The sequence below is a fragment of the Neolamprologus brichardi genome, chromosome 13 (assembly GCF_056152115.1).
Source record: "Neolamprologus brichardi isolate AB-2024 chromosome 13, ASM5615211v1, whole genome shotgun sequence".
Lineage (NCBI taxonomy): Eukaryota > Metazoa > Chordata > Actinopteri > Cichliformes > Cichlidae > Neolamprologus > Neolamprologus brichardi.
The window spans coordinates 4,789,470-4,802,415 of record NC_142116.1 but is presented as its reverse complement, the minus strand read 5'-3'; the positions used below and the strand labels follow the sequence as shown (position 1 = coordinate 4,802,415).

Genomic DNA, 12,946 nt, shown 5'->3' with positions numbered 1-12,946 from the left:
GCAAACTGAACCTGCTTTTATGGAGAAGTTTCCTGAAGGATTTTGGCAACCGAAAGTACTCCACGTTTAACTTACCAAAGATAGCCTTTTAATTTAACAAAACTGACACGTAATTTAATAAGTCACTCAATGATCGTACACACTTAGGTACATGTATTCTCCACAAACCAATTACGAATAGAAAATGTGCGCATAATGTTTACAAATTATTAAATAAATTATATTTTCTTCTTTTTATGTCTTCTACTTGTAGTTTCTTACATTGCCTTTTGCACTCTACATCCTTATCCCAAAATGAACCCTCACTCGCGAAGTGAAATTTATGTGCCTAAATGATATTTATATTAAACAGGAAAGACAAAAGAAAATGGAAAAAAAAAATAAGAAGGTTAAGTGGTAACCCTTGAGTGTTTTCTCAAGGTGACCCTATGTGTCCCCAGGATAGTAAAAAAGACTTGTTTTATTAAACACAAAGAAATATAGCGATCAACATTCACAACATGTGAAACTGGAATACTATTATGACAGAAAGCGGCTAAAAAATTTAAACGTTTGTGCTCAGAAGGGTCATTCAGCACGTGACCTGTAAGCACCTAAAAATACACCTAGACACCAGCGATCGCACGCGCGCGCACACACATGCAAACTAGGATGCTTTCAAAAATAATAATCTACCTGTGCAGCACATCATATTTTAACAGCACGTGTTTTATTTAAAAATCATGGTCTGACATTATAGATATACTCCCACAACCTTTCGGGTCGCCTGTCCCCAGCACGAATGTGACTAACTCTATCATCTGTAACGAAGGGCTAGCTCCCTCTTATTTCTTTAAACAAACACACACAGAGGCAGACAGAAAGAGCTCAGGTAACTATTTCACAGCTGATCCCTGATGAGTGTAATCCTGTGTCAGGTATTTATAGAACACGATTAATAGGATTAATAAACCATCAGGGGTTCTCGTTTGGTGATAAGTCCCATTGCTCATGTTAATTAACGTGTTAGTTACAAAACCTCTCTGCAGCATCTTTTCGTAAGACCAGGGTATTTTGTAACACCTGCATTTCTCCTTCCCGTGCTGCAGAGGGCAGTAAACGCAAATACGTGTCATCAGCGCCGCGGATGCATTTAAAACTGTCGGAATTTCTACAATTAATTCTCTAAAGTTCTCATTTGACAGCGAACAAAGCAATTCACTTTCTAAATGTTTAAAGATTTAAAACAAAAGTACTAAAACAAGATTTAATCTCATGCCTTATAAGCATTCTCTATGCACGATTCAATTTCATTGCTTCTCTGATTCATAACGTTTTCAAATGCTTGCAAATGGCTACTACAAGCGCTAAGTCGTGATTTTTTTAAGTCTCAATCTAAATAATGTTAATGAAGGAATTTACTTTTCCAAAAGTTTTTTTTTTAACACGTAGATAACAAAAGTGTTATAATTTACTTAAAAATTGCCGCGGAGCACATGAAGGCAGCACTAACAACTGCAAGCAACGCTGCTGTGTTTACTAGTGATGGGATTTCCGGATCTTTTTAGAGAACCGGCTCTTTTGGCTCGCCTCACTAAAAAGACCCGGCTCTTTCGACTCCAAACCGACTCTTCAGGTTGTTTTGTTGCTTTAATTAATTTATCATTAACAATAATATAAAATTATGCACAAAAGGAATTACTAATGTAAAAAAAAAAGTGGTTTTATTTATATATGTTTATATATAAATATATACAGTGGCCCCTAGAGACAAAACACGTACAAATTCCAAAACACATTTCTAGCTTTAACTGAACTTCCAAAACAGAGCTACCTAGATCACTTAAATTACACAATTGAAAGCATATGTGTATTGTTTGTGTATTTATACACAAGTACTCATATATATTCAAATAATTAAAAAAAAAAGAAGTTCATTTACCTGTTACTACCACACACCAAATCCGGTCGTTGGTACTTGCTGGCTTGTGTAGCCTCTAGGTAACAAAAGCTCAACACTGCGGCTAGCATTCTGGAGCACTTCTGTTGTGTTTTGTAGGTGTTTTGGAGTTTTTACGTGCTTCTGAGTTTTTATATGTTTTGTAGTTTTTACGTGCTTCTGAGTTTCTACGTGTTTTGGAGCTTGTACGCGCTTCAGGGTTTGTACGTGTTTTGAAGTTTGTACGTGCTTTGTCTCTAGGGGCCACCGTAAATATACTTTTATTTATTCACTCCACATAAAATGTAATAAATAAATCATATAATACAAAAACCAACTAGTCACAGTTCAACTTTTAACTATTTAAATTTTCAGCCTTTTCCTTTTAAACAAATTTAAAATGAAACAACACAAAACACTGCAAACCACAACACAATTAAATATAAATTAAAATATGAAAACAAAAAGAAGGTGCACATTCTCTGTCATATAGGCCTGCATAATAATAATAATAATGGATTGAATTTATATAGCGCTTTTCAAGGCACCCAAAGCGCTTTACAATGCCACTATTCATTCACTCTCGCATGGAGGCAAGCAACGGGTGTAGCCACAGATGCCCTGGGGCATACTGACAGAAGCGAGGCTGCCATATCGCGCCATCGGCCCCTCTGGCCAACACCAGTAGGGTAAAGTGTCGTTGTGCCCAAGGACACAGGGAATCGAACCAGCGACCTTCCGGTTACAGATACGCTTCCCAACCCCCTGAGCCACGGCCGCCTCAAATAAACCTTCTGAATCCTTTATCATCCGCAACTGAAAATAGTTGTGGATGACTACTGTACCTTTCTAATATGAGTCGTTGTCCCTGGCTTTCTTTCTCTGTCTCTCCCTCAAGCTCTGTTCCTGTGCTACTGTGTAACTACCGCCCCTCCCCCCTCTTCCCAGGGCAAAACACAAGGCTGGCAAAGCGTAAAAAAGTGCCAGAGAGGATGAGAACCCATGGCTCGCGATAAGGAGCCGGCTCGCGTCGTTCACGTCAAAGATTCGGCTCTAAGAGCCATTTCGTTCGCGACCGACACATCACTAGTGTTTACTGGGAAGCAAAGATGGAGGAGTATCCCTCCAAACAGGTACCCGAAAACCTCGACGATCCTCCCAACAGCCGACTGTTCGTGGTGACGAGTCGGTCCATCACTGAAGATGAGCTGCGGGAAAGCTTCTACGTGTTTGGGGACATTCAGGGGGTCTGGGTTGTCAAAGACAAGCAGACAAAGGAGTCCAAAGGCATTGCCTACATAAAGTTTGCCAAGTCTTCTCAGGCCTGCTTGGCCATGGAAGAAATGCACGGCAAAGTCCTGGTGGAAGGGACTAAACCTGTGAAGGTAATGTCAATGGTTAGGTTTCCAAAAAGATTATATTTTGTCTGCTTCAGTTCAGACTGTCGATTTATAATATGCGTATAGCTAGCAAGCTAAAGGGGCGTGATCGTTAGCTGCTTTCAGTTCACGTAACCTTAATTATCTACAATCTCACTCTTCTGTGCAAAATGCTGTTTAAATTTTAAATATTTGGAACTGAGAAGACAAAACATGGAATATTTATTGGCTAGGGATAAATCTTATTCTTAACTTTACATAAGAAAATATCATAGTTGCGATTCTTCTTCGAAAATATACAATTAACGTGTATCGTCCGCTATTTTAATGCATCGTTTGTGTCTCTTTGTTTGCAAATGTTGGCTCTTTAGGTGTTTATAGCCCAGTCACGGTCATCAACGAGACACAGAGATGTCGAGGATGAGGAGCTGACCAGGATTTTTGTCATGATCCCCAAATCCTTCTCAGAAGAGGACCTCAAAGAAACATTCAAAGTAATACTTCTTCTTTTGTGGTTTTGCAGCTCTATGTTTGCCTGTTTTGTATGTGTCTAACGGAAATTGCGTTGATTGTTTAATGTCAGTATTGTGTTTCCTTTATGAAAAATATTTTTGTGCTCACCCAAAGAGGTTTTGGCCATCTACCAAAGAACCTACACCAGGACTGTGATTAAAGTATTTTGCTATAAGCTAAATATATTTATATTTGTCTATCAAATGGCCTAAAAATGCATAAACTTATGTTAAGTAAGAACAAAAAACATGCTTTAACTATATACAGACCACTTATGCTTAGCGTATATAGTGTGTTCTTTTAGGCCATCTTAATTGAGGCTCTCTAGAACTCGTTGACACCCCTAAAAGCTCATTTCGATTCTTTCTGTTTTCTGTTTTGCAGGAGTATGGGGATATTGAGTATTGTGTAATCATCAAAAACAAGTTTACAGGAGAAAGTAAAGGCCTCGGCTACGTAAGATACTACAAACCCTCCCAAGCTGCCCTCGCCATAGAGAACTGCGACAAAGGTAGGTCTGCCAAACTCATTTACTTGTTCATTAATCCTGGTAGAAGCAGCTGTATGAACATCAAATATGCAGAATGGTTGGTGAACGGTTACATCTGTGGTGACGTCTCACTTCTGTTAACACTTAGTAAAGGGCATGTTTATGATTTAAAGCTTTGGAAATGATGTTATTAGCCTACAGGGCCATTCTGGCTGAGCCTCGAAGCAAATCGACAGCAACAGAAGATTACAGCTCTGGAGGAGCAGCAGCCAGAAATGATTATGCTGGCGGCTCTGAATCCATGAACCAGTACACGTTCTCATTGGGTACGAGTTTCTTTGTCATTAGAATTTACTACCACAGGAAGGAAAGTGTAAAGGTCTTAGTATTATCCTCTGTCTTGGTACTGACCCTGGTGTCCTTCTTCTCTGTATAGGCGAACCTGGGAACTACACAGTCATAGATTACCGCCACGGTGATTTCACACGCTGTCTCATTGTGTCCACGCGCATTGCACTCAATCAAGAGCAGATTTTTTCTCTTTTTGACATTATACCTGGCATGGAGTACTGCGAGCTGCAGAGGGATGCCTATGGAATGAACAAAGGTTAGCAGTTCAATGTTATTTATATACCTCCAACATGTTACACCAGTCAGAATCTGTTGCATTTAGGAGAAAAAAAAACCCCTTTTAACACGAACCATCTGCAGAATGAGGCTCAGGGACGGTGTGAGGGACCAAGCAGCCAAAGCAAAGAGGACACAGGCAAAAAAAGTATCTTCAAAAAGGGTTTTCTTTATTTTAACCCTCAAAAAGTCCAAAATTAACAAAATTCAAAAACATACTTAGCAGGCCCATAAAAGAGGTCAACTAAATATAACTCTACGAAAAGTAATTTCCAGAAACTTAAACAAAACAAAGTGAGACACAACTTAACTCACAAACTGACCTAATTACAAAGACACATGAGGGTAGCTTTTATAATGATTTGGCCAAACCATTTACACACAATAGGGGGGAAAACAAAAACACACACTAAGGCTGTATCCCAATTCAGGGTCTGCAGCCTTAAAGTACGCAGCCTCAACGATCCTCAAGGGCCGCGTACTTGAAGACCGCTAAGGCCGGAAGTGCGAGGCTTGTGAAATGGGATGGTCTAGCCTCCGTTGCGCTGCCCAGGTTGCCTAGCAACCATGATACTAACAGCTGGAAACGTTTCATACAGCTTTGTTTGACAGAAATGAAGGAGAAAATCTTTTGTTCATTTGTTTGTTTGTTTCTACATGAGCTTTGATCATTCTCTGTAAGATTAAGCTCAGCTATTGAACGGCGTATATTTTAAAGTAAAGGCTTTAAAACCAAGTTAGTACAAACGTCACTAATGTCACATAACTTTGCCAACATGTGGCCAACAGTAATGTTTTAATGTTCTTCGTTATTAAACATTTGCACATAGATAAGTGACATAATATTCAGTACTTACTTAAAGTTTACTCTTCGGGCGCCCCTCATCCGCCGTTTTTTTCGGCAAAATTATCCACACCCACCGCCGCGCTATGCATTCTGGGATATGTTGGGCCACGAAGTCTACACCGCCACGTCCTTAAAATTCAGGGAAATGAAGGACGCATTTGAAGGCCGCATTTCGAGCAGCCTTTGAATTGGGACAGCCTTCACCGCCCAAACCCAGGTAACTCAAAGAAAGAGAAACATAATTAATATAACAAAACATTTTAGAAAAACCACACAATGTTACTATGTGCGCGCCTCATAATACCAGTGTTAGGTTTAACCAAATGATTAATGAAGAAAACTGCAAAGCAAACTAATAAAGTAAAAAATGGACTAATTTACCCCTGTGTGGCTGATGCCATCACAGACGGTAACTGTCCAAGGAATCACTAAACACTGAGCAGATTGTTGGGAACAGTAACCTCAAAGAACATATGTTACAATGTTATCAATTTAATCCTCTACAGATGTAACAAGATTTTAATCATGAATGTTTTCTTAGTGTGACAGGCTAAAAGGAGCAAACCCTCACATTTGAAAAACTGGATGGAGCTGATGGTTATTTTACACACTGCATCAGCTTTACTCTAGTTTGCAGTATCGCTTCTCTGTGGATGTTGATATGGTCCATTCTATTTTGATGACTGTAAAATATTCCACTCTGACCTTTTCTTTGCTGTGTGTCACCTGCCTCCAGGCCATGCTTTGATTCGCTACAGCAATCTTGGGTCAGCACTTTATGCCAGAGAAAAGCTAAACGGCTTTGAATATCCACCTGGAAACAGACTGGTGGTAAATTTCGTCGACGACGGCGAGGACCGCGGCAGGTATGCACACAATGCACACGTAACTACACAACCGTATATGTTTAACTTTGAGCCTGCAGAAGGGTCAAAATTACTGGAGCCTCAGAGAAGAAAAACCCTTTAAAGTTAATATATCCATAAATTAAAAGATAGGAACGAAAATGGCACTGATAATTAACTGCGACCTTGTCTGCACGCCTTCTCGGCCACATTTTATTTGTTGTTAAATATTCACAGGTGAATGTTGTCCCCTGTGGGTTGTAGTGACCGGGCAGTGTTTTTTCAGAGTGCCGTGACTGCCTTTTTAAATATTACGTGATCTCAACGCAACACACTCACAATATTCACAAACTTCACACTCACTCTAGTAAAAGACATCAGAAGAGCAGGTGGAAGACGATCCTGAACAATATGGATCTAGTTAACTTGGCCAGGATATTAAATTTGGTGCTTGTGGACTATATAGTGACAGTGAACTGGGGCTGAGATGCACAGCTGTCATTCCCCCTCTGCTGTCTCTCAATATGCTATGCCTCAGCGTCTCTAACTATGCAATGTAGGACCAGTGTTTCCTTTCCTGTTCAAGTTGGCTTGAACATGAAAATTACACATCAGTAGAATACAGCGCAATATAGGAAGAAGCACAAAAAGCCATCAGAGATTAAAGTAGCATGCACTTCTACACAGTAGGTGTGGGTTTTTATAATCGATTTATCGATTAAAATCGATTCTGGCTTGGATAACGTGAAATCGATTCATTGAAATCCTGAATCGATTTTTTAATATAAATTTATTTTGCCCGAAATGACAGAATCTCTGGTGAAATCTCACAAAATTTCAACAACCGCCCAACAGCTAAGACAGTAAATGAGAGCAGGAACACGGATTCTGCACAAAGACGTAAACACACAGCGCGACCCGCGGATCAGAATCAGTGAGATGTCGCCTTTCTCACCTGACGGCACGGTCAGGGCTGAAAGCCGACAGCTCGCTGATTCTGATCTGTCGGCGCGGACCCTTTGTGTTCACGCCCTTTTTGCGCTGATTCTAAAGCTGTTAGTTTGATCTCTCTCCAAACAATAAAAATAAAACTGACTGAACCAGCAGCAAAAGAAGATCCAAACTACGCTTCACATAAACATCGTCATGAATTCACTCTGACTTTTGCTGTTTTGCTTCGACCACGATGCACAGCTCTCTCTCTCTCTTTCTCTCTGTACTGTTTTCTGCATTAATCGCTTGATTGTTACGCACAAGTCTACCGTTGTTTACAGCGCTGTCGGCCGCTGTTTTTTTCCCGTTTACATACTTCCGAAAATAAAACCCAATTTCTGCCGTTCAATACTGAACAAATTTAAACTTTTTAAAATTATGCAAAATGCAAAACGCTTAGCCGTGTCTCTAATAAAACCGCTGTAACGTCAGAGGTAATGTTCATGTGTTGATTAATGGTTTTCTTTCGTTTTTAATGTACTGCAGAATATTTTTATAAAATCCAGGCCAGGAAAATCACCTTCATGTTTTTCTGTGTTTTATCTTCAGCTACTTTGACACAAATGCATCTGCTGTGATGCTCACACCTTTGATAAAGTCTTGCGTGTGTCAGCTTCCTTTTTATAGATACAAAAATATGTAAATTTACTGATCTGAATGATAATATTTCTGACTGTCAAAATTTCCCAGATTCAAATCGAATTGAATCGAATCGAATTTAATCGAATTGTGAATCAGAATCGAATCGATTCTAGAAATCAGTGATGATACCCAGCCCTACTACACAGTACACAGTGTTTTAAACACTCTTCTTCTAAACACCTTCTGTCTTTAACATCACAAACATGAAAAAGAGTAGCTCTCATTATAGTTGCTGCACAGATTTTCAACACTGCCCCCTTGTGGTTATATTTAGCTATAACATGTAGACGAAGCCCTACAAGCGACCAGTGCACCTCTGTGCTGGGTGCTTGAGGCAGACTTAATCTTCCCATCGTGTCCACAGCTGGAAACAGCCTGTATGTTTGCTGTTGTGTGTAGTCCTGTAGGTCGGATGGCCATGCAGTTTGTTGCAGCACAGATGATGTCAGCGGTCTGGAACGGACCATCCAGCAGCCAAGCGATGAAACCTGTGAGTCATTAATTTAACATCTGATTTACAAAGTTGTGTCAGGTCATTGTCTTGTTACTCTGCACATTTTATTTACATTTCAGATGTTTTTTAGCAATGACAATAAGAAAATATCTAAAAAAGCTTTATTTGAATTCTTATTAGCTTATCTTTTAAAAATCTGTGCTCACATAAAGATTAAAAGTAGTTCAACAGACCAAACCTAGAATCTCCTTTTCTGAGGGATATGCAGTGTGTGAACAGTATGTGACGTTAAAAGGACTGATCCTGTGTTCTCTGTGTTGGTATGTACCAGGGCTTCTCTGTTGTCTCGTCAGTTTCTCGAATTCAGACCGACGCCAACCTGCCGTCGCTGAAGAAGCTCGCTCCGCCTGAGAGCAAAACCAAGGAGCGGCTGTTTGTCGTGTTCAGCCCCTCCCCGCTGCCCACCGATGTGTTGGAGGATGTTTTTTGGTAAGTGGTCTGACTCAATCACTAAAAGTAAAAAAAACAGTGCATTACCGGGACGGTTAAAGGTCTGCTTGATTATGACTCTTGGCTCAATCAGTGCAAACTGCTGTGGATGATAACATCAGGCTAAGTGCTCTTAAATAACAGAGTAAAGCTGCTATTAAACCAAACAGACAGAATTAGAAAATGTTCCTGCTTTACAATTAAATGTTATTTGTTCGTCTGTGCCTCCCTGTGTCTGTCTAGTCGCTTTGGCTCCCTCATTGAAGTCCACTTGGTTCCAGGGAGGAAAGTTGGATACATGAAGTATGCAGATAAACAGGTGAAGCTCAGATTGAGGATAAACTTGTGGGTTTTATTAATGAAGGAGTAGAATGTAAGTAAACTTCAAACTCTTCTTCATCTCTGTGTTCATCTGTCAGTGTGCGGACGAGGCCATGGCGGCGCTCCACGGACGCGTCGTTAACGGGGTAAAGATGAAGGTGATGCTGGCTGATCCTCCCAGAGAGGAATCTCATAAACGTCCTCGTACCTACTGAAGCCTACATGACACGAACCAGTGGTAAGTGTGCAGTCTTCTGCTGCAGGCTCACCAGTATGTGCAATTGGAAGTATTTTGGCAACAAATTATATACACTGTACACGTAATTTGTCTGTTTACATGTTTGTTTAAGAAAATATCAGACACACTGCCAACGAGAATAATTTCTTATATTCTTGATTTGGAAGTCTGATTTATTTAATCCAACACCTGTGTGTGTCTTTGTGTGCGTGCTCTAGTGTCAGATGCTTCGGGTATATGTGTTGACTGACCACAAAGTAAAGACGCTGTTAACAAACGTCGACAAAAGAGCAAAAATGAAGCATGTAAACACAATAAGTACAAAAAGGGAAAGGATCAGGGACAGTGTGAGGTGACGGCTTGAAGTAATAGTGGGAAACAAGCGTAACTCTTGGCTCTCTACATCACCTGTCAGGGACAAGAAAGGCTCAGTGTGTAGGCAGGCTAACCAACTACAAAGGACCAGTGCTACTTCATCAGTTCACAAGGAAGGAAGTGCTGCAGTGCTGTGATGTCTGATCCAACAGGTGGTATCATGGAGGCAGGTAGACGTGCAAAAAGAAAACGTTAGGAAGCACTACACAGACAACAAAGTATTTATGATATAAAACACTAGGAAACACCAACTTTCTGGATTTTTCCTGATATATTAGCTGATATTATATTATGTCACAGCATGTGTTGTACATAAGTGTCCTTGCAATACTAAGTCTGGTCAGTAAAGCAAAAAAACACAGATCAGAGTCTTCAAATTGTGTTGAAGGCTTTCAAAGCCTGATTATAAGCTAAAAGAATTATTATTATTATTAATCATATCATTAGAAAGTTATATCACTATACATAAAGCTTTGCACCCCTACTCTGCTTCCATTGCAGGTTATTAGAGTTTAGAATATTTAACCTCAATGTTACCCACAGCGAAGGCCCTTTATGATTTATTTGCAACTTAAACAAACTGTGTGAGAGCTCCTTCACGTCACCCGCCTGTGCACTCCTGTGAAGCTCTCCTCATGAGTCACGAAAGCGACGCTCGAACAAGATGTCAAGAAGTTTCTGATGACAGTCGTTTCTCTTCCTGTGAATAACACTGCAGCTTCTTGTTCCCCAGGCGACTGTTGCCATGACACAATGACACCTGACCTGACAGACCGATATCAAGACCTTCTCCCGACCTCTGACACGACCTTTGACACCTGTCTGACCTTACTCCCGGTCAGTGACCTTGCGGCGACTCACTGATAGGACGCTCCAGTGTTATAGCACTAATAAACTGAAGTCTTAATCGTAAACAGTCTGTGAATAGCAATTGTGTAGTTTGTGGTCAGTGTCATACTTTCGTGCTTTCTAAGTGTGTCAGCCTCGACACTGCTCTTTGATTTAACAGATGATTTAAGAAACGCTGACGTGAGAAGTCTCATAGTTCGGGCAGTGTGCAGCATTTTACTTCATGAAAATCTGCAGGCAGGAGGCTGCAGTTTACTGATAAGCTGCAAAAAAACAGACTTTATAAAGCTGGATGTGGACAGTTTGTAGCTCGCATCTGGTCCTCCTTACTTGTCTGATGGTATGCTCTGTAACCTGTGCAGGGCTCGGTTAAAAGGTGGTTATTTGAATGACTGTGAACCTTTTTTTTTTTTTTTTTTTTTTGTCAATAAAAATATAGTTGAACACATCGTCTGTCTCATCTCTTCTTTTACAACATATTAACTGAACAGCTAATAAAAAATAAATTATAAAAGCATCATTTCTCCTGTTATGCTAAGAAGCTTGCTAAATTAAAAGGTCATGCATTCAGTTTGTACTTTTTAAAAAAACATGTGATGATGACCCGGAGACCATCTGGATACTGGGTCTTTATTTCCTTCTGTTGTACTTGTCTTTGTCCTGCAGTGTCCCTCTGATGCTATAACGGTGGAAGCCCTGTTTGACTTGGCTAGTCACCCATGTGCATTGTGATGGCTGCACTTACAGCCACACAGTGGTAATACCCACCATGTTAGTGTAGAGGCTTACAAGTAACATCGCATTCACATTTGTCTTTCTTTAAATATAGGAATTAATTTACAGGACAATAAATAACTGGTTTTTGTTTAGAGTTAATTCACATATCCACATAACACTGTATTCTAAAATAAGTGCGCACATTTTAGTTTACACTGTTATGTATGATTAATCTTTCGTTTTCTGAGTTACCTTAGTTGCAGCTGTTCCAGTCCCTTGATTAAGGAGCCAAGAGGTGGAAAAGGGGCGGAGCGAGCTTTAAAGGAAGACTACAAATTGGTTCATGCCATCAGTGTTGGGAAGGTTACTTTTAAAATGTATTCCATTACAGAATACATGCCCCAAAATGTATTCTGTAACGTATTCCGTTACGTTACTCAATGAGAGTAACGTATTCTGAATACTTGGATTACTTAATATATTATCATGCTGTTTACAACTACATGAATGTACTATTGCTGTGATTTATTACTGTTACTGAAGGTCCGCGGCTCCGAACCGTAGTAAAGGGACCTCTGGCTAATACGGTGGGTTCTGTGTCGGGCTCGTAGCCGAAAACTAGCTTTACTTTGTTGTCTGGGTCAACTTTGCAAGAGAGACAGAGAGCCGTTGAAAGGCTGCTCCAACGGAACTTATTGTTTTTGGAGGAAAACACGAACACGGTGTACAGTCGAGTCTTAATAGCTTACTTACAACTGGGCTCGTCAGGCACTCTTCTTGGCTGCAGTGGTTATTATTATATTTACATGCTTCCAGCTCCCGTTTTTGCTCGATGACAGCTCGTACTTTTCCTTTTTCTCCCTCCCTCGCTCACAGACACATAACGTGTATGGCAGTCCATTCTCCCTGCAGCACGGACTACACTGCCCATGATGCTACATTCTTTAGACCTATACCTGTAGCATTCTGCCTATTAGCTTAGCACAACAACAACAACAGGCGCTCTCTCACCCAGGAAACACGCAGAGAGAGAGCGTCACCCTGTAACCATGGCAACCGTAACGCTGCCACCTGGAACTACAGAACGTAGCTGTCAAACAAAACCTAAACAGTCCTGACCCGCCACAATATGAAACACGGAAGTACCGCCGTGTAATCCATTTATTTCAACAAAGTAACTGTATTCTAAATACCACCTTTTTAAACGGTAACTGTAACGGAATACAGTTACTCATATTTTGTATTTTAA

The 12,946-nt window shown here is 40.3% G+C and overlaps 1 protein-coding gene across 1 annotated transcript; it reads left to right on the top strand.

Moving 5' to 3' along the window:
• The first annotated feature begins 2,929 nt into the window (after positions 1 to 2,929).
• rbm45 (RNA binding motif protein 45) lies at positions 2,930 to 11,419 on the top strand. Its single transcript, XM_087850006.1, has 11 exons — positions 2,930 to 3,303; positions 3,669 to 3,791; positions 4,195 to 4,321; positions 4,495 to 4,626; positions 4,737 to 4,907; positions 6,511 to 6,640; positions 8,654 to 8,744; positions 9,040 to 9,197; positions 9,441 to 9,516; positions 9,617 to 9,756; positions 10,865 to 11,419. The coding sequence occupies exons 1-10, from the start codon at positions 3,028 to 3,030 to the stop codon at positions 9,731 to 9,733; spliced, it is 1,401 nt and encodes a 466-aa protein (XP_087706132.1). The 5' UTR covers positions 2,930 to 3,027; the 3' UTR covers positions 9,734 to 9,756; positions 10,865 to 11,419.
• The last annotated feature ends 1,527 nt before the right edge of the window (positions 11,420 to 12,946 follow it).

Coding starts and splice junctions, on each gene's coding strand:
- rbm45 (XM_087850006.1), top strand. CDS start 3,028: ATGGAGGAGTATCCCTCCAAACAGGTACCCGAAAACCTCGACGATCCT. Junction 3,304..3,668: donor AAGGGACTAAACCTGTGAAG/GTAATGTCAATG, acceptor TTGGCTCTTTAG/GTGTTTATAGCCCAGTCACG. Junction 9,517..9,616: donor TGAAGTATGCAGATAAACAG/GTGAAGCTCAGA, acceptor TTCATCTGTCAG/TGTGCGGACGAGGCCATGGC.